The sequence below is a fragment of the Buteo buteo genome, chromosome 20 (genome assembly GCF_964188355.1).
Source record: "Buteo buteo chromosome 20, bButBut1.hap1.1, whole genome shotgun sequence".
NCBI lineage: Eukaryota > Metazoa > Chordata > Aves > Accipitriformes > Accipitridae > Buteo > Buteo buteo.
Window position 1 is genome coordinate 10,073,677 of NC_134190.1, and position 18,764 is coordinate 10,092,440.

Consider the following 18,764-nt stretch of genomic DNA (forward strand, 5'->3'; position numbering starts at 1 on the left):
GCATCGGTTCTTCTCTTCTCGACCCCAGCCCCGACGGTGCGATAATGTCGCGCCAGGGAAGAGGGGCTGTCTGAAAGTGGATGGCAGCACGTAAAGAAGCAGGTAGGCGAGACGCCCTGCTCAGTGCTTAGGGTTTGTCACCCAAGGCCTTTGCCCTGTGTCTCCATCCCTGCCGGAGCTTCAAAGCGACTCAGGGTTTGGCCGACCTGCCGTGCACGGTGGTGACGGATCCCAGCTGCGTGGAGCGGCGTAAAGGCGGCGGAGCCTTTTCCCACAAAAAAATGTCAACGCTCGCACTGATTTTTCAACCCCAAGGACCTTTGCCTACGAATCCTCTCAGCTTCCTTGCCACCTCCGTAGCCTATCAACAAATCAACTCGTTTTTTTTCTTTCACAGACCGTTATGTTTCCCACTTCTTCCTTTGGCACAAGGGAAAAACAGTCACAGAGGCTTCCCAGGCTGAGCTGGAGAAATGGCTGCACCCACCACTATGAGTGAGGAAAATGCCACTTGTTTTCACTTGCTACCCGAAGCGTGACAGCCCGTTACACAAAATCAGCAGCAAAGCTCCCCCCACTTTTGCAAAAAAAAAAAACCCCAAAACTTATGTAACTCTGCAACTAATCCGCTAATCTTGAGCAAAGCATTTAAATCTGGGGAATAAGCCTATTCTTCTTGGTCCCCCCCCCCAGCCTATCTGTACAGTGAAAAAGGAAACAAATAGAAGCAAAGTTCGCAGCCTTGTGATTATTTCTTTTGATGAGAGCAAAGCAGCAACGACGTGTCCTGAGTCTGCTCCGAAGTACACCCTCCTGCCCTGCCATTTCCCATGCACAGAGACCGAGGACCTTAAGAGAAAAGCTGCTTTTGTCCCGATTATCACTTGCTCTTAGCTAAAGCATGGAAATCTCTACTCTCGCAACGTACCATTGCCTTGCTTTTGTCTGGTATTTTTTCGTTGCCTATTCAATCACACACGTAAGAACAGAAGAGCGGCCATCTGAAGTGTTTCTTTACGGTGGGCAGTGGAAATATTTGACAGTCCTCAATCTGGTAAGCAAATCATGTTGTACAGTGATACCAATTTGTCTATTTGTTTGTCTGCCATCTGTGCCTCAAGACATATGCAGCTGGTATATTTGCTGCTGTTAAACTGCTTCCTTTAACGGTTTATACCCCAAAGGAAGCTAAGTAGGGATCCATGCTTGTGCTGTGAAACGTATTCACAGGTTTTATGCAGAAAGAACATTGGCTGGTGGGCTACTTGGCTTTCAGAAAGTCCTCTGAAGCTAGCTGCCTCCTTGTAAAAGAGACAAGCTATCAGTGAGGAGAAGGACAGAAAGGCAGCATACGTCCAGCCAGGACATGTGCAAGTCTGATGCATGTTACCTAACCCTTAATTCAGTACACATTATAATGCTGCTTGAAGGTTTACTTCAGTTTTTTAATAGGCTTTTCTGTCCTGTAAATTACAGAAAAAGGTAAAACAAAGCATAGCACGGTGCTAATTTAGCCATTCAGAGTACATGCTTAGTTTGACAATCAGCTGAGAGCACGAGGGAAAGAAATTCCAGCCTGCAGAGAGAGGTGATTGTGGCGTTAGCGCCTGTGTTTTAACAGCGCTCTCAGCTGCTTGCTGCATTTCCTAACAGTACACAGAAAAACATAGACCGTAATGTGTTCTGCTTCGCCTAATATGCTAACATTTCACAAGGCAGAAATCAAAATGAAAGCACGTGAGATACCCTGGGGGAGAAGGTTTGTTCGCAGCCCGAGCGGTTCCTCACGGACTGGTGGCAGCGGGGTGGAAAGACCAGGCGTGTGGAGAGGGTTCCTACAAGGGACAAAGTTCAGGGGCACTTGCTAATCTGAAGGATGACCGCAGGGACCTCCGTAGCCTTTCGTCCATTCTGTGTGACCGTCAAGAGTTAAATATCAGTGAGAGGTCTGGCCCGGGGTGTGTTTGTCTCTACTTTGGCTCTTTAGAAGGAGACACCCCATGGTGGAGTTCCATGGAAATTTAGAGGCTCCCCAGCTCCAAGTGGGACCTTTGGAGACCCCCAAGAGGCTGGGAAATTTAGGTCCTTTCCAACCTCAACCATTCGGTGACTCTGTGAAATATTTGCAACTAGGAGGCAGTGAATGGCACGTGAGGTGGCTACAACAGCCTGGGCTTCGGGGAGCCACGGTGCCCTTCTAAGCGGCCAAGCTGGCTGTGGAAGGATGAGGGCACATATATTGCTGCAGTCAGGATGGCACATGTATGGTTTGTTGCTATGTTGTCTTTGTATCAGTACATCTAGGCTTTTTGTGATGGTTTAAAAATGAATTTTTCTGAAATGCCAGCGATCAAATGGTCAGGATTCACAACCTTACGGATATTCAGTTTGTCCTGCTGGGGCATATGTCAGTAGACTAAAACACCACCAGCCAAGTCCAAGGCAAGAGACTGTGTGCCCAGCTCCTCTCCTTTGTTTTTGGGGGAAGCTGGCCCCATTAAAGTATCAGCCATACTTTCAGGCAAAACAGCATCTCCACCCCCATCCCCTGGCACCGTTATAATGAGATCTATCACGCAGCATATGACACAACTCTAAAGCATGAGATCAAGAGGAGAAAGCACGTAACCCACCTCCCAGTATTTTGGCATGCAGAAATACTCATTGAAATTATCATTCATCTTCCCTTAGTGACCAGCAGTGGATGATCAGGGAAAGGCTGCACAAGACAAGAGCATGTGTAAGTGTAAAATGAACTTTTTGTGACTCTACCCTCACACTGGCATACCGATGTGCCCAGTCAGGAGAGAAATCCAGAGGTAGCTAATAGCCGTTCAAAGCCTTCCCTTCATCTGTCTAAAGGAAAAACATACCTGTTCATACTTTTGGTACCTTCCCTATCCTGTGGCAATGAGTGCCATGAGGCAAGTGTGCCTTGTGTGAAAGAGCAGTTCATTTTGTTGGTGTAAACCGGCTTCCTGACAACTGAATTCGATGCCTCTTTAGTTCTGTGTTATAATTTAATTGTCCGCCCCTGTTCACTTTTTCTTTGCCACTCATTAGAGACCTCCACCAGATTTTCCCCTCGGTTATTCTTTTCTGCAAGCTGGAAGTCTGAGCCTTTTTCATCTCTCTTCACAAAGGGCTGCTGCTTTCATTAAAGCACCCTTGTCACCCTTTGCAGTAGTTTTTCTAGTTTCAGAAAGGGGTGAGTAGGGCAGGCTGCAGTGGTTGAGCTATGAGCACAGCATGGATTTATACAGTGGCCTAAAGGTGTTTCCTCTTCTGTTGTTTATTTCTTAACAATTCTTAACTCTCTATTTGTCTTTTTTGATTACTGGTGAGCAAGCAGCTGGCAATTTGAGAGCGCTATCCACAGTGATTTCTTTCCTGGATGGTGATAGTTAATTTAGAACCCACTGTTGAAAAATATATAATTGAAGTTGCTTTTTTTTCTGAAATGCATTACATTGCATTTACCAACACTGATTTTCACCTGCTATTTGATCTCTCAGGCACTCAGCATCCTGAGATTCTCTGGCAATTTTGCAGTCAGGCTTCGCTTTGACAGAGGAAAAAAAAAAAAAAAAAAAGATTTACAAAGCTTTACCACCTCGGTGTTTGCTCCCTTCCCCAGCTCATTTACGGATCTGCTGAACAGCTCAGGTCTCATTAAATCTCCGTGAACAGGAGCCCTTGCTCCACTTCTCCAGTCCTTTGTCTCCCTTATTTTAACCACTTATTAATCCAGTCCCGATGCTAAAACAGTGCTGTCAGCCAACAGGGACATGGTTTGGGCTGAAGAAGTTGCCTATCTCTCACACAGAAAATGTGGCAATGGGGCAGCATGTGCAAAATCACTCCTTCATGGCCAGTAGTCCTTCTTCTACAGGGACGTCGTTTTTTTCAAGAAAGGATTGCCAAAAAGGGAGAGGGGCACGGGGAGAGAAACGCCCTCCTCCCCCCTTCTCCCGCCGATTTGGACAGCGTTTGTTGGTATCTCCAGGTGGCAAACTTTTCCTGAGCCGCTGGGTAAGAGAGGAAGAGGGTGAGAAGACAACATGGTCCAGGGGACCGTGGAGCTCCCTGGGGGGCTGCCCAGGACCTAGAAGAGTCGTCCCATGGTTTGGCATGAAACCACTCCCTGCTGAGGGACATCAAGGAACGAGAGGCGGCTGTCGGCCACAGACGTCCATCAGGTGCGCGCCCGACGCGTTACGTTTCTGTGCCTTTGGACGTAGTCCCAGGAGACGCCTCGGGATGCCGGGAGGTACGGTCCTGGGGCAGAAGATCAGGCCAAAGCTTCTCGCTGGGCCGTGCTGGTTCGGTGGAGCCGCCGTGCTGGGCAGGGCTGGGCCGTACCTCGGAGGCTTCCCCGGAGCCAGGCACGCAGAGCGCTTGCCCGGCTCTTCTGCCTGTCTCCTGCCAGACTGTGACTGCCTGGCTTCTGGCACCAGCTGACTGAATCACTTGGAAATTTTCCCCCCAAAATTCCTCTTAGCTCTTTGGAATTGCATTTGAAAACTTCCTTCTGTGGAAAGCTGCTGTGGCCGGCTTGCTCTCATCCGAAGTGGAAATTCTGGGAAATGTGACATTTTCTGGGGGTGGAAATGCAGCTTGACTCCTAGCTCTGCTGGAGGGATGCTGGAAGAATTTTTTCTAGATATGACCCTCTTTTATCACCTCATTCAATTCCTCGCTAGTCATGCAGCTCTCCCAAGAGAGCTACAGCTCTGACGTTACTTCAGATTCATTTATCCAGTTAATGATCATAGCAATCAAGATTCAGAAAGGAAATATTTTTGTAGGGGAAAAAAAAAAGAGATAAGTGGGTTTTGTACCAGAGGAGTTCATTGACCGATTATTGAACAAGCAGAAATGACAGATAAAAACAGTTTTGTATCCATTTGTCTGTGACACAAAACAGTACAAGCTGAATCATTCATTGCCTGAAATATCCAAGCTCGTAAAAATCTGCTCACTGCTGTAAAACTATTAGTAAATCATTGCATAATGAGCACACTGCACCTTTAAAAACTATTAATTGCATTCCTGCCCCATTTTATTCCTTATGCCTTTGTCTCTCATAATTGAAATACTTTTCAATTCTCTTGAAAGCTGTTTTTTATTTATTTCAGAATAGACCCAGTATTTAGTATACATATTTTCCAGGTCTCTATCATGTGAATGGATGTGTGTCTACACTAAAAGTTGACTGTTATGTCTAATAGCCTATTTGGAATATTGGATTTATGCCCCCTTAAGGGCAGAGCTTGGAGCCCGATTTATTTGTACTAGTTGGAGATTTCAATATACACATATGGCTAGATCTTATACACGAAAGTAAATCATGTCAGGTTAGTTAAACAGAAACACCCCTTTGATCACTGCAGCAGATAAAAATTAAGGTTTTTCTTTGTCACTATGACTCTCAGTTTGGAAAATCGATCTGGCCAAATTTAGCATTTCTACAGCACCTAGTGCCATGGAGCGTTGTGGGTCTAGAGAGGAAAGCGGCATCTCTCCAACAGGGATAATCATATCCATATTCTCTTCTTTGGGTTAATTGTTAGCTTTCTGAATGCTTCCAGTCTTCCTTCTGTTTGTGTGGGAATACTTTAGGGGATCCTCTTTATTTACAGCCAGCAGATTTATATTCCATGAGTGGCTGCAATGGATTTGTGAGCGCCAGCACTGCTGTTTGGGAAACTCACAGGACATCTGGAATAATTTGATGTTTTCGTGTAATTTTTTTTTTTTTAATGTCAACATTTTCCCATAGTGAAGGGCTGTGAGATTTGGATACACCTTTCTTACAGGAATAAAGCCTGGAAGAGCACGGGTTTGGAGCTCTGACTCCAGTCTACCGGTAGCACGCCCTGCCAGACTGAGCATTACTAGGGATGGTTGCTAGGTTCAGTTTTCTGGCTTGAAAATTACTTTTATATTCTTCCATTGCTCCTGGAAATACAGGGTGATCACAAACTGACTGAAACGCCTTTGAACCCACAGTGATGGACAAGGGTAGAGCTATGAGCAGGGCAAAAACAAGCTCCTGAGACTGGCTGAGTTCAAACTTCTTCAGGAGTTGTTCTTCTCCATATTCAGCCAGAGAAATGGGTCAGGTTACACACTCAGATAAGCATTTTCCATGCAGAAGATAACATTGTCCTCCCCTGCATATGACAGAATATTTACCAGGCTGAGAATGTGGCTGTTTTAGGACTGTTTCTTTTCAGAAATGTTTATTTTAGCTAGTTTTGAAAGTGGGGGGAAGAAGTAGCCAATCCCTGTCCCATGATTAATGTAAGGCTGACCATGAACAAGATAATAATAGCCCCATCCTCTGGGAACCAGGCCTCTCCCTAATTGCTTTATTGGCAATTAGTCACCATGTGTCACCAGACTGTCACCATCCTCATGTTCATTTTTCATGCTCTTTACAGAAAGTTACTGTTGACTCTACAGGGTGTAACAAGAGCTTCTGTTTATTACCAGGTTTTTCTTAGCTCTTCAAGGACTTGGTTTTGGTGTCCTGGTGAGGCCGGGGACTGGGGCAGATGTTTGGGTTGAACGTGTGCTTGGGTCGAAGTACGCTGCGCCCCAGTACGGACTTTTCTGAACTAGACCCGTGACTGGGAGGGCTGAATCCCTACTGACTGAAATTGTGCCTGCAGTTACAGAGGCTAATTGTGATAATGGGGAGAGAGAGAGAGAGAAAAACCACATTTGAAAGAGCTGGTTTGGGTGCCTCGGAATTGAACAAAACCATATGTGGGTTCTGATGAAGCTGCTTGGGTTGTTTTTATGGCAAAATGTGGCTGTTCACCCCATGCTCTTGAGAGGAAACACGGGGTTTTGCAGCTGAACCGGGTGGTGCACGACCTCCGAAACCTCGTCCTGGGTGTCCCTGGGCCCGGCACCCCCCACCTCCACCTCTGTGGGTCTGCGTGGGGAGGGGGGACACCCCACCAGTGGCACCCGGCTGCAGTCTGCGGTGGCTACCATCTGGGCTGCAGAAAGGAGAGGGAAGGAGGGATGTATCTTTTCCCTTTGCTGGGAAGCCACAAAACGGATGGGGATGCTTGCGGATAACTGCAAGGATACTTCGGCCCTGCAAACTACGCTCATTTTGCTCCCCAGGAGCAAACTAAAGCTTGCAGAAACCCTTGCTTGACAACGGGCATGGTGAAATCATAGTCCCCTCTTTCCCTCAGATATTTTGATGATAAAGGAATTTCTGATGGAAAAGCATTGCACTAATTCTGTCCCCTCCCAAGCACCACCCTTCTCGGCTCCTTCAGAAACTGATGAAGTAACTGGCCACAACTTCAGACACTTCGCTCCAAATAAATATCCAGTTCAGAGTAAGATCATGGCAAAAGAGATCTCATCCTGAAAGCTGTAACGCAGCCTCTTTCCATTTAAGCATCGCTAGCTGGTCCAGCGTCTGCAGTACGCTGCATTTCCCATATTGCATCACTCTGGGACAACCTAGCCTTAAAAAGAAGAGGCCACCCCGTGAGTTAACAGAACTGAACTAGACTCAGTGCTGAATGCAAGGTAACGGGAGAAATATTTTTCTGCAAGGCTTTGCCTTTGTGCACCTGACAAATCTCGTTTAACAAGATCCCCTGTGCAGTGTTAGGAGAGAAAATGAAGTAATCAGAAAAGCAATATTGGTTTAAACCACAATATTGTGGCAATTTCATACACAGTTTGCAGAATTCTGTTTTGTCACTGTGCACGTACCTAATTCTTTACCAAATCCTCCCAGCGCCCTCCCAAAACAACCCCATCCTCATTACTTGTAAACGATTTAAGGAAAGAAAAAAAAAACCAACCCAAAACAACACACACAAAGAGCTCCAAAATTCGATGGTTATAAATAGTTTAACTTACTCATTTTTAGTTACTGAAGTCTGGATTTCTGCTTCTAAGCACTTGAAATCCTTTCCTGAATCCCTCTGAGTTCAGCAAAAGAGGTTCTGGTTTTGATAATTTCTGCGCCTAATTCTCACGTTAGAGCATTTTGAGCTACTTGACAGTGAGATCAACTGCACTGTGAGTCCCTGGAAAGAAGGCCCTGTGTTGGCTAAATGGTGGGAGAAGCTATCTAGCAATTGCTTTACAGGAAACGTTTCCTGGCATATTTTGTTCTCTCCTGTTCCTACACAGATAAATTGAACATAACAATTAACATAGGAAGTGTGAAGGAGCTGGCTTTCAACATGTCCTGCCACCTCTCCCATCTGAATCACATCACACATCTCTGTTTAGTCTATTAAATGAGATGATACTGTTAAAGTTACCTCCTGAACAACTTTATTTAATCAGTTTCCATTAGTAAAAAAGATTTAGCCGACAGCTATTTCCCTCACGCAGGCTTGCATCTCAGGAACAAAACAGCTCCCTGAAGAGCAAGAACAGAGTTCATTGAGGAACGTGCTAATGAAAGCTGGATGAGTTTCCCTCATTAGGTGTAATTACTTTAGGTTTTGCAGGCTGTCTTCTATGGGGTGTCCTTCCTGGCTGATGTGTTGAGACTAATTAAGAAACTGCGATGTGCTAAGTGCATAATTTCCAGCAGAGACCTTCTTTTCAGTGTCCTGGCTTTCCCAGTGTCCACAGTAAGTAACCTCTGTATGTAAAAATAATGTTTGCATAAATGATTAGGGGTGTATAGCAGCATAACATACACATGTATAAAATAGATAAGAACTATAGGCTCTCTTTTACCATTTGAAAATGGATTTGGAGCGTTTAGAAGAAGAAACAGTGCTGAGCTTGTCATGGTTGAATGCAAAGCCTCTTGCACAAACTTTAGGGTTGCTGTCCCCGAGTGAATACAGGTTGACCCCAAATGGTGAATGAGGTGTAACCTCTTCGTTAATCTCATAGTCCAAATAGCTGTGGGTTCATTGATTCAGGGCATTTCTCTAAAGGGCAGCACGGGCCGGGAGGACACGAGAGGGTACCTAAGAGGCAGCAGAATCTCCCATCTCCTTCTCTGACTCCAGTGTGCCTTTAAATAAGCGCTGGAGAGAAACAGATTCACAGGAAAATAATTGTAGTCACAGCCTATGTCAGATTCACCATGGATCACCTACTCCCTCACAGACAATGCTGTTTATTGAAAGGCTGTTTATCCGGTCCTGTGGGTTGGACAGGAACCGGTGGGTTATATATGTAGGCACTGCTCTGCGTGAGTGAAGCCTGCAGTCACCTCTGAATCTCAAAGGACTGAGAAGTGCTGCTTAAATCTGGTCGACAACGAGCTCAGCCAGCTAGCTCACTAAAAAAGTCCTGCCAGGGATGGAGACAGAGAGACTGGCTAATTTATCTTCCCTGCACTGCAGTATTCACGATGCTGCTGTCATATTCCCCCCAGGGATCCTCACCATGCCCGCAGGACAGAGGCACAGGGTAGTCTTATTCTTCCAGCATCTCACGTCCCTGATTTCCAACCCCAAGCACAAAGTGTGCTCAAATACAAAGCCAGACCAAAAAAGTGCAAATCAGCTTCCAGGTATCGGTAACCGATACCAGGGTTCATCTCCTGCAGTTAAGTTCTCCCACTGTAAATCCTTCTCTGTTGGGAAAAAGATGGGTGCCCACAGTGCGGCTTGCACCTGCAGTTTAGGAATTAGCCTTATGAATTGTGAAGATAAGGGTAAGTTTTATGTGAACTGTCTTACCAAGATCTGTTTTTACTTTGTTACTGAGCAGAACAAATGTTGTGGCTTGACAGTCAATCCCTCGAGGAGAACTTCTGGACCATCAAAAGATCCCATCTGCAAAGGAGGCGGCGGGGGGGAAGTTTAAAGCTAGTATTCCACAGAAAATGTCAGTGTTGGTAGTTTATAAAGGAGTTTTTTCTCGCAGTATCAGCACAGAGCACTGCACTTCAGAGTGAATTCCTTTCTTTATGTTGTAACATGTGAGATATGCGAGTTTATCTGGCAATATCACCACATTTCATGTAGGAGATGTTTTGCCTTCTTAGAAATGAAAGCACTAGCCAAATCCCATCAGTTAGGTTTGTCTTTCATTTTGAAATTTCTTTCATTTTGTATTTTGGTTCCAGTTTGTGTCTATATCCTTTTGGACACTGTATACCTACAATCGAGAGCTGGTTTACCCCAAAAGCCTTGATGGAATCATCCCACTCTGGTTAAATCACGCTATGGTGAGTAAGAAACATCCCTGCCTCTCACAGAGAAGAGAGACTTTGCAATGTGTGTCCCGCCGTTGCATTGTGTCGCTTTCCAGAAGAGTTTCACGGCTTCTTCTTTCTCACCTCCTCCTTCCTACTTATCTGAATCTGATGTTGAGCTGTACGCAGCAAACAGATGCATGTGCTTGAAGTCACCTCAAGAAGCCTTTTAGCACACAAGCAATGTCAGTGAATCAGTGCTTGTCAAACCTCTGAAGTCAATGAAGTGATGTGTAGTCATAAGGAAAAAGAAAATCTCTTCTCGGTTATTGTAGCTCAAAAAGAAATTGTTTCTGCAAACAGAAGCCTATGAAATACAAAATGGCTGGGAGTATAACAAAGCAGTTCTTAATTTTTGAAAAAGGTAAAAGAACCAAAGAACATCTGACGGCTCTACAGCTAACAAGCTAATGTGTGCACAGCTTTGAATAGCTGAATTGCAATGATTGTTTACAGATTTTCTATAAATACTTTCCAGATTTCTCCTTCATTTGCTCTGGCTGTTTTTATGATGTGTTGAATAATCACATATTTCTCATCAGTCAAGTGTAAGGAGGCTGACAGTAACATGGAAACCGTGGGTGGATTGTAAGGTCAGGGAGGCCTCGTGGGGCTAATGGGAAGGGGGAGAGAAGGGAGAGGTTCAGCGCTAGACTGAATCAGAGAAGCCAAAAAGTATGAAATAATTGCACAGAAGACTCATTTCTCTCCAGACTTCATTTCTTAAGTACAACGCTTTGCAACCCACTGCGGCAGTTCCCGATGCGTGTTGAAGGTAAACGCGGGAGGCTTCGGGGTTTCTGGCTGAGGACCCTTGCTAAAGGTTTTGAGCAGCCGCTTGATTTAGACAGGCGTATTCAGATACGTGTGCCTGGAATCCAAACACACATAGGCACGTCCGCACTACTGATACCCGAGTGATAAAACTGCAGCCATCGTGCACTTTTAACCTTATCACCTGCTCTCTGCCCACCAATTCGTCTCCACCGGGGCCTTTGTGTGGCTGTCCAAACCTCTGCACAGAAGCAAACGGGCACCACTCCTTGTCAAAACCATCACCCACCAAAAAGAAAGATTCCTCATGTCCTCAGCATCGTGCTGGTTTCAGGTCCGGGATTTGCTATGGGCGACTGGTTGAAGCTTAAAATCTTCGCGGTGGTGGAGGTGCTGGGGACAGGGAGGGCACAGGGTGGAGCTGAGAGGAGATGGGCTTTGCTGCTTGTTTTAATCCCGGCGCACAGCTGAGAATTTGCCCTTTCCATTTCCACATTTGTTTATGACATGGGAAGGTCGAGATGTGCTAGAACGTACATTTTTATTTCATGTGCAAGAACTCTTTGCAGGAATCCCTCAAACGTATTCGTTATAACTTCTTTCTTACCCTACCTACATCTACATTTCATAACAGAGTCATTTTGACAACAACAAAAAGCTTTTCCATTTCAGAAATGTCAAAAACAGGTGTTAAAAAAGGAAAACAATTCTTCCTCAAAATTATTTTGACGAGAGAGAAGCTTCACATAAAGCAAACCTCTACCACAACCTCGTATTTTATTCTAAAGCTCTTAATACACTGCAGACATCTTGTGCTTGACAGTTCCTGGATGGGAAATTTTCCTTCCAGTCACTATTGAGCATAAAACATCTGCCACCAGCATAGACCAATCCCCGCTATTGACAATCCCCACATTTTGGGACACCTTCCAACAGGTGCCTTCAGGCTTAGCTGAGGCATTTCTTTCTTTCAACCTAAAATATCCGCTGGGAACACTGGGAAGATCCAGGCAGCTACCGACACTTTAAGGGACAATCTCCAAGTTCTGATTGCCAAGCTTTTTCTTTGGGTTCATTTCCTTGCACATTGCTATACTTTATGGCTCTGAGATTACAGACTTTTCATGGCAGATTGAGGCAGCATCTAGCTGGCTTTGGTGGGAAAAGACATCGGTGTATCAGTAGTAGACGTCAGTGCCATATCGTTCACAGTGGGAGTATATTTTTTTTTATCTCGGTCTATTTTAACATTGTAAATAGGGAAAGCATATGTTGTTATGTAACTGAAGAGTGAACCTAAAAAATAATCATGCAAAAACACTTCAGGAATACCAAGCTCCTTGCATTCGCAGTGATGCTGCAGCACCTTCCTTGCAAAAATGAACTAGCCATTTATTTTTCTCACATTTACTGCTCTTACAGTGGGAAAGTGTCGTTGCCCACCTGGTAGCCCAGAGTCGTACAGAGAGCATTACATTTTAGGCATGTTTTTGCACTCTGAGCAGGAACATTTTCTGTTTCGCAGAAAGGATGGCTAATGCAGAAAGGAATCTTGCTAATATTTGAAGGAGGCCAAATACTCCAAACTACCTGGGTTTCTCTCTTTGCCTTTCTACTGAGTTTAACCCAAGGGCTATGCCTCGGTTTCCTCTTCTGTTTGCCTGGGATAATTATGTTTCACCGTCTTTATACAAAGCTTTGAGCTGCATGGGTGAACACCCCACTCCTCCCCTCCCCCCCCCTTATGTCTCAAGCACAATTATTTTATTTGAACAAGATTTTCAAAGTGGAATATGGCTGAGACAAAAGATACACTGGCCAATTCGTCAAGTGAAATTGTTTATTTCTTTCCCAGCCATCTCTTTTCAAGCAACACCTGGATACTCTCCAGAAGGCGACTAACTGCAGGAGACAGCTTGGATTAAATCATATGCATGTATTATTCAACTTAATGGCAGCGTAGGGGAACACTACATTTTGAAGGGGCTGACAGAATTGAACGCTAAACAAAGAGGGGCAATGGTGGGTCAGAAGAGATCACTGAATAACATTTCAGTCTGTAACAAAAAGAAAAGATACGCATCAACATTGACCAGATGTGTTCACAAAAATGGTAATGGTACAATTGCCTTTTTGTAAAGGAGGTTTGTATTTTCAGTCTGTAAGGCACAGTTCTTGTAAAACGCAAATTTTCTTCAATAAGCACAATTTTCTTTATTTTCAGGCTGCACCTAAGTTTAGTTTAGTTGTCTCTTTTCCTAATTTATTCTGTAGCCATGTTACCCTCTCATCTTGACAAAAATCAGCATTTTAGTGTCCTGGGAACTTTACTGACACATAGTTATGAACTGTGCATGTTCTGAAGACCTTGTAAGCTAAATAACTAAGAATAAAAAATGAGGGATGGTAAATGGAAGCACAGAAGAAAAATTACTTACCTAGCAGACTTTCAGCAAAGATGACAGCAGACCCTACATGGTCTGAGCCTCTCAAGCTCCTTTGCTCTTTGCCCTGGTGCAGCTAAGCAGTATCTGAATGTAAGAAGAAAATACAAGGGAGTGGAAGAACAACCTGGGTGCATACAAGTAATTTTCCTTCACCGAAGCAAGCCATCGATGCCCTGACAGTAAGAATATCAGCAAGACTTGCCATGTCCTCTCTCATCTTGGAGCTTCTTGGTATCTACGAGCTGCTTGTGCTCTGCCCACCTAGCTAAACCATTACCTTCCCTAGTGTGGACACAACTACATCAACAGAAATGTTATTTTGGATCAGTGTGATTTAGTTCCATCCGGAAAAGAAAATAAGTTACATGAATACAAATTACTCTTATGTGAGGGCATCTGTGTGAAGGATTATATCTTCCTACAGCTTTTTTAGGAAGCTGCTGCAACCCTAACCAACCAAGGGAGTGCAAAATCAGTGCGTGGAACAGAACCCTCTTGTCCAGGCCACTCTAACGGGACTCCTGCTCCAGGTTTGTGCACAAGAGCCACCTCGGGTTCATCTTTGACCATCTTAAACGATTCTCCTTGCAATTGGTATTTAATGCTTAATAATTCTTGCATATTTACACAAGAGAGAAACATTTCCATTTGTTTGCATTTCACAGTATCTCAATTTTAAGCTGTCTGGCAACTATGGACATTCATAGGCTTCCAATTACATTCAGCTTTTGGCAAAGAAGAAGAATGTGTGTGTGAGGGATACGGCACATGAAATTAATCACCCCGCACATTTAAGAGCAAAGATGCTTAGCTTTTCCCAGCACTACATATATATTTTTTTGAAGTTTCCATTTTTGTTGACATAAGCCCATTTCCTCAGGGAGAAAGTATGTGTTTCACAGACAAATGTTATGGCAGGGAATCCTCCCTGGCTGCTGCTACCCCGGCGTGCACAGGTGCCGTCTCTGTAACCCACCCTGCGAAGGCACAGCTGGAGACAAATATTCCACAGCGAAGGATGTGTCACTTCAGTCTCATGTCAGCTTCCAGCTGCAGTGCAACATCAGTTTCTTAGACTACGTATCTAATGTCAGGGAGAAATGCAATTAAAATTCTGGCATTGACATGGAGACAAAACATTTGCTAGTAAGCAACAGGATATTCAGCCAGGGCCTTATTTCCAAAAATGCATGCGCGCACGCAGGAAACGTTATCTCTGAAGCACTTTTACCTTTGATCATACAATTGGTCCGACATTTCATCCATTTTTCACAGTAACGCTCCCAAACTACCTACACATCTCAGAAAAAGCAGGGGGAAAAAAAATGTTGCTTTTCAGAGGAGCATGAACGGACCTGGAAAGGGCAGAAACGGATAGTAGCTGACAGTTCAGAGGGGAGTGCTGCTGGAGTTAAATTGAGCAATAGCTTCCTGACTAATTTGTCAGCACACCTGCTCAGTCACAGGACTCCTTGTGCCTCCTGCTCTTTCCATAAAATAAATCTGTGGTTCCCTGAAAATGTACCGATGGCTGAGAATATAAAAGACAGGTAGTAACTCTAAGAGAGAATTATTTCTTTAACTAGATATGGCAATGTACTAGTTAATAAAATAAAAGGAACAATAATGCTTAAGCCCCTCCCACTCCAAAAACTAAAAAGAGGTTAAGAGAGGAAGCAAAATGTGTACAGACAGATTACAAAAGAAAATTTTAAAGGAGGCATTTGAATGAAAGCAGTATCATAGCAAAATAAATCAAAAGAGGGAATTTGTTCCAAATGAAGCCAAGAAAGGAGAAAGCATACAGAGATTCAGAAAATTATGGGGCGTATAAAACTAAATAGAGGTTATAGTGACAGGAAGCCATTTAGTTTTATTATGCTCAGATAACACAGGCTGTAATTGTTTATGAAAGCATCCAACCCAAGGAAATTTCCATAGACAAGAGGACATTTCCCAACCAAGACCTGAATAACGGAGTAAACACCTCAAGGGTCAACCAATGAACGCTGGCTTCGTGAGCCTCGTAAGACAGCACCAAAGTGGGTTTTTTACTTTTTTCTTTGCAGCAACAGACCGACGGAGAAGATACAAGCATGAGTATCGGCCACGAGTGGTTGTCAGCACACAAGCTCTGCGGGGAGTTTGTCTGAAAGGAGAAACACGGGCAGTTTTTCAAAAGCACTTGATGGTGTCCAACTGTGCCCAGTGGAGTTTAGTTTGGCCAGTGGTAACTGTTTGTGAAAAATCCCCCGCTAAAGTCTCACATGTTAATGAAAAGCAGACACGGAGGGTATGTAAATGCAGACGAATTAGAAACAAACAGCTATGGTCAACCGAGGCATCATTTCCTTCACTCCGGAGTCAAACGGGGTCAAACCGAGTCAAACTGCGACACACGCGTTAGGCGTACGAGTGATCTCAGCAGCTCTGGGGAGATTATTCATGGGCTTAAAACTCAGCCTAGGCTGGAGCCTGCAGCTGAACACAAACTCTACCCAACCCTGTCTTCGCAGCCCCAGGAAACTGGCTTTTACTTACATTCTCAACAGCAAAACGAGGATATAACATTGAATAAATACACAAATTACTCAAAATATGGGAAGTAAAAATTCCATATGGTCTTACCAAACAGTGGAAACAATACCCAGACAGGACTATTTATCTCAGATTAAACTCATGAACCTGAAACGTATCCTGGGAAACATAAAACATAGGGTAGGAAACAAAAAATAAAGAAGCAGCAGAATGTTATAATTTCATTCCTCTTCGCAGGAGATGAGTTAACATGCCAATATTTCAGATAAAGTTCTGCAAATGTTTAAGAAACTTTCTTCCCCCTGTGTTCATATGCCAGAATTTATGAGCAACAAAAAGAAATTTGCAATTTTATAACTAGTTCAGATTCACCTGAGTTTGTCAGGAAAAAACCAAAGAAACCAAACCCAAGTTAAAAATCATAATAAGTGCCAAAAAAAGCCACAGAGGATTTTTAAAGCAAATGTTTGGAATCAGAATTCGGATTATAAGTGTGATTAGTTAACAAAATGTCTCTGATAATTTTGAAAATCCCGCAACTTTTATCTTTCCACTGTACAAATACATTTTTAAAAAAAGCATTTTAAAATACTTCTGTCCTTACATTATTTTTAAGCTGAAAGCTTTCCTCGACAAACAGAGGTTATTAGACAAGTAAATGTATTAATATTTCAAAGAACATAAAAATAAGTACTAACAGGATTCTTGCCAAGAGAAGAAAAAAGCCCTTTGATTCAGTTCGGTTCATTGATAGCCTGATCAGTACACACAGCTATTGTTTTAGCATGTTTTCCTTACCTTGGAGTGAAATAGGTTTTTCCTCCCTCTGTGATAATTATTTTTGACAGTTTCACTGTTTATATGTGAAACTGAGAAACTGTTAATTGAAATAAAAAATGAGTCACTGTTTCCAGCAATTTTTGCCAATGTTTTGATCTGTGTCAATCTGAGCTTAATTATTAAGTTTTCTTTAAAGCAAGAGGCAAAACTGTATATTTTAATTTGGCCCTGTACAAATACTCTTCAGACATACATCCGTTTAAGGATACAAAGTGCAGCTAAATAGAGTTGAAAGCATATTTAATGACCATGCACTAGAGACCTATGGTAAAAATCACTCGAATGAGAAAATACATCTTTTTTATTGAGAAGAATACGAGAAGTCTTTAAAGCCTTTCAGCAGATATGATTAACCATGATATATGGTCTATCACTAATGATGCTGCCAAAGTCAACGTCTATCAGCTATGAGAGGGAAATCATTTGGAAAGCCAACTGCGTGTCGCAGGCAAAGGGCAGGCTTTGCACCCATAAGCCAACCACGCGTTCCTGTATAAATACACATCTGCTCTCGCAAACATGCTCAGTTATTGGGTAGAAATTCCACCGTGATTTTATTGTTACTGGACAAACAAGGCACAGCAAAAAATACACGAAGTCACCAGCAGACTCTGGGGTAGCAGAAGTGCAAGGGAAGATTTTCCCACATGTGCATTGGGCCTGAGGTGTATGTGTACATGAGAAGGAAGCAGGGGAAAAAAAAAAAAAAGAATCTTTATATCCACAAAGGAAAAAATGCTAAACCAAAAGATTTTCATCCTGGGGGTGCATGAAATAGCTGAGAACTGTTGTAGAAATCTGTCTCAAGAAGGTATTTGCATGGCAAGTTTAAATGGCCCTACAAAAAGCATGTCTAGTTAATATACACAGTGATTCTCTCTAACTAGCAATAAGCTAATAATCTATTAATAAATAAAATTGAATTAATAAATGGCAAAATATTTTTTAAAAGATACAATTATTTGTACAGAAGACACAGCACACACTTTAAAAACTCATGTGCCAGTGTCATCATTGGACTTGGGAAGAAAGCAGCTTTCCTATGCCACAACAAATTTCCTTTTTTTCTTTCTTTTTTCAAATCAGGGTAGGTCCAAGACCTTTAACAAACTGTTCACAAAACCAGAGGCAGACAGCCCCACTCCTGAACACTTTCGCAGCTCTTGGAGGCAGAAACACTCTTCCAGGCAGCGGGAAGCTCAGCTTCAAGCCCCTGTGAATTAGGCAGAGCAGAAATTTGAACCTACCCCTTCCACTAAGCTCTTGGCTATTTCCAAAACCAGCCAAATTTTCCAGCTTTGCCAGTGACTTTCAAACTTCTTTCGATTTATGGCCCCCTGAGTATTTTCTCCAGCTCCTCCATAAGTGGAGGAGCCCGCCAAAAAACAACTAGCTAAGCAAATCAGCATTTTCTAAATCACCTTTTCTAAATCCCAACTGTCTTTCACAACCACGACCAGTTTGCTACTCATCTGCAGTACCAATGCGTGCGTTAGAGCAGTGGGCTCTCCCTCGGCACCCCCGGCTCGCTGCTCCCTGTGACCGTACCGTGCCGTCCGCGGCTGTCAGTCTGCTGCTGCGGGGTGCCTCCAGCCACCATCCAGCGCCCTGCCGCTCGCTCCCCTGAGGAAAAAGAGAAACTGTAAATGAGGTGCCAAGCTCTGCTTTTCTCTCCTCTTCCCCCTTTTCTGCCGGATTCAGGTACTGTAAGGTAGCGCAAAGATGTATGAACTGAGAAAGAGAAGAAGTTGGCTAAGCAAGTGGAGATGTTGGTGGTCTTAGTCATGATCGCTTGCTCCCGTCAGAAGAGGAGACCCCCTGTTTCTCCACACTTTCATCTCTGCTTATGGACATGTGCACTTGCACCAGCTCTGGGGTCTGCACGGCCCTTGGTAGCTGGTTCAGAGGAAAACTGAGGCTGAGTCAGAGATGCCCAGAGGGTGCTTGGC

The 18,764-nt window shown here is 43.8% G+C and overlaps 1 protein-coding gene across 1 annotated transcript in view; it reads left to right on the forward strand.

The window, feature by feature from the left end:
* Nucleotides 1-901: 901 nt before the first annotated feature.
* ADTRP (androgen dependent TFPI regulating protein) overlaps nucleotides 902-18,764 on the forward strand; it is a 32,400-nt gene continuing 14,537 nt past the window's right edge. The window contains exons 1-3 of the mRNA XM_075052262.1: nucleotides 902-1,054; nucleotides 8,496-8,630; nucleotides 10,088-10,189. Of these exons, the coding sequence (XP_074908363.1) occupies nucleotides 902-1,054; nucleotides 8,496-8,630; nucleotides 10,088-10,189 (390 nt within the window). The remainder of the gene's footprint in view (nucleotides 1,055-8,495; nucleotides 8,631-10,087; nucleotides 10,190-18,764) is intronic.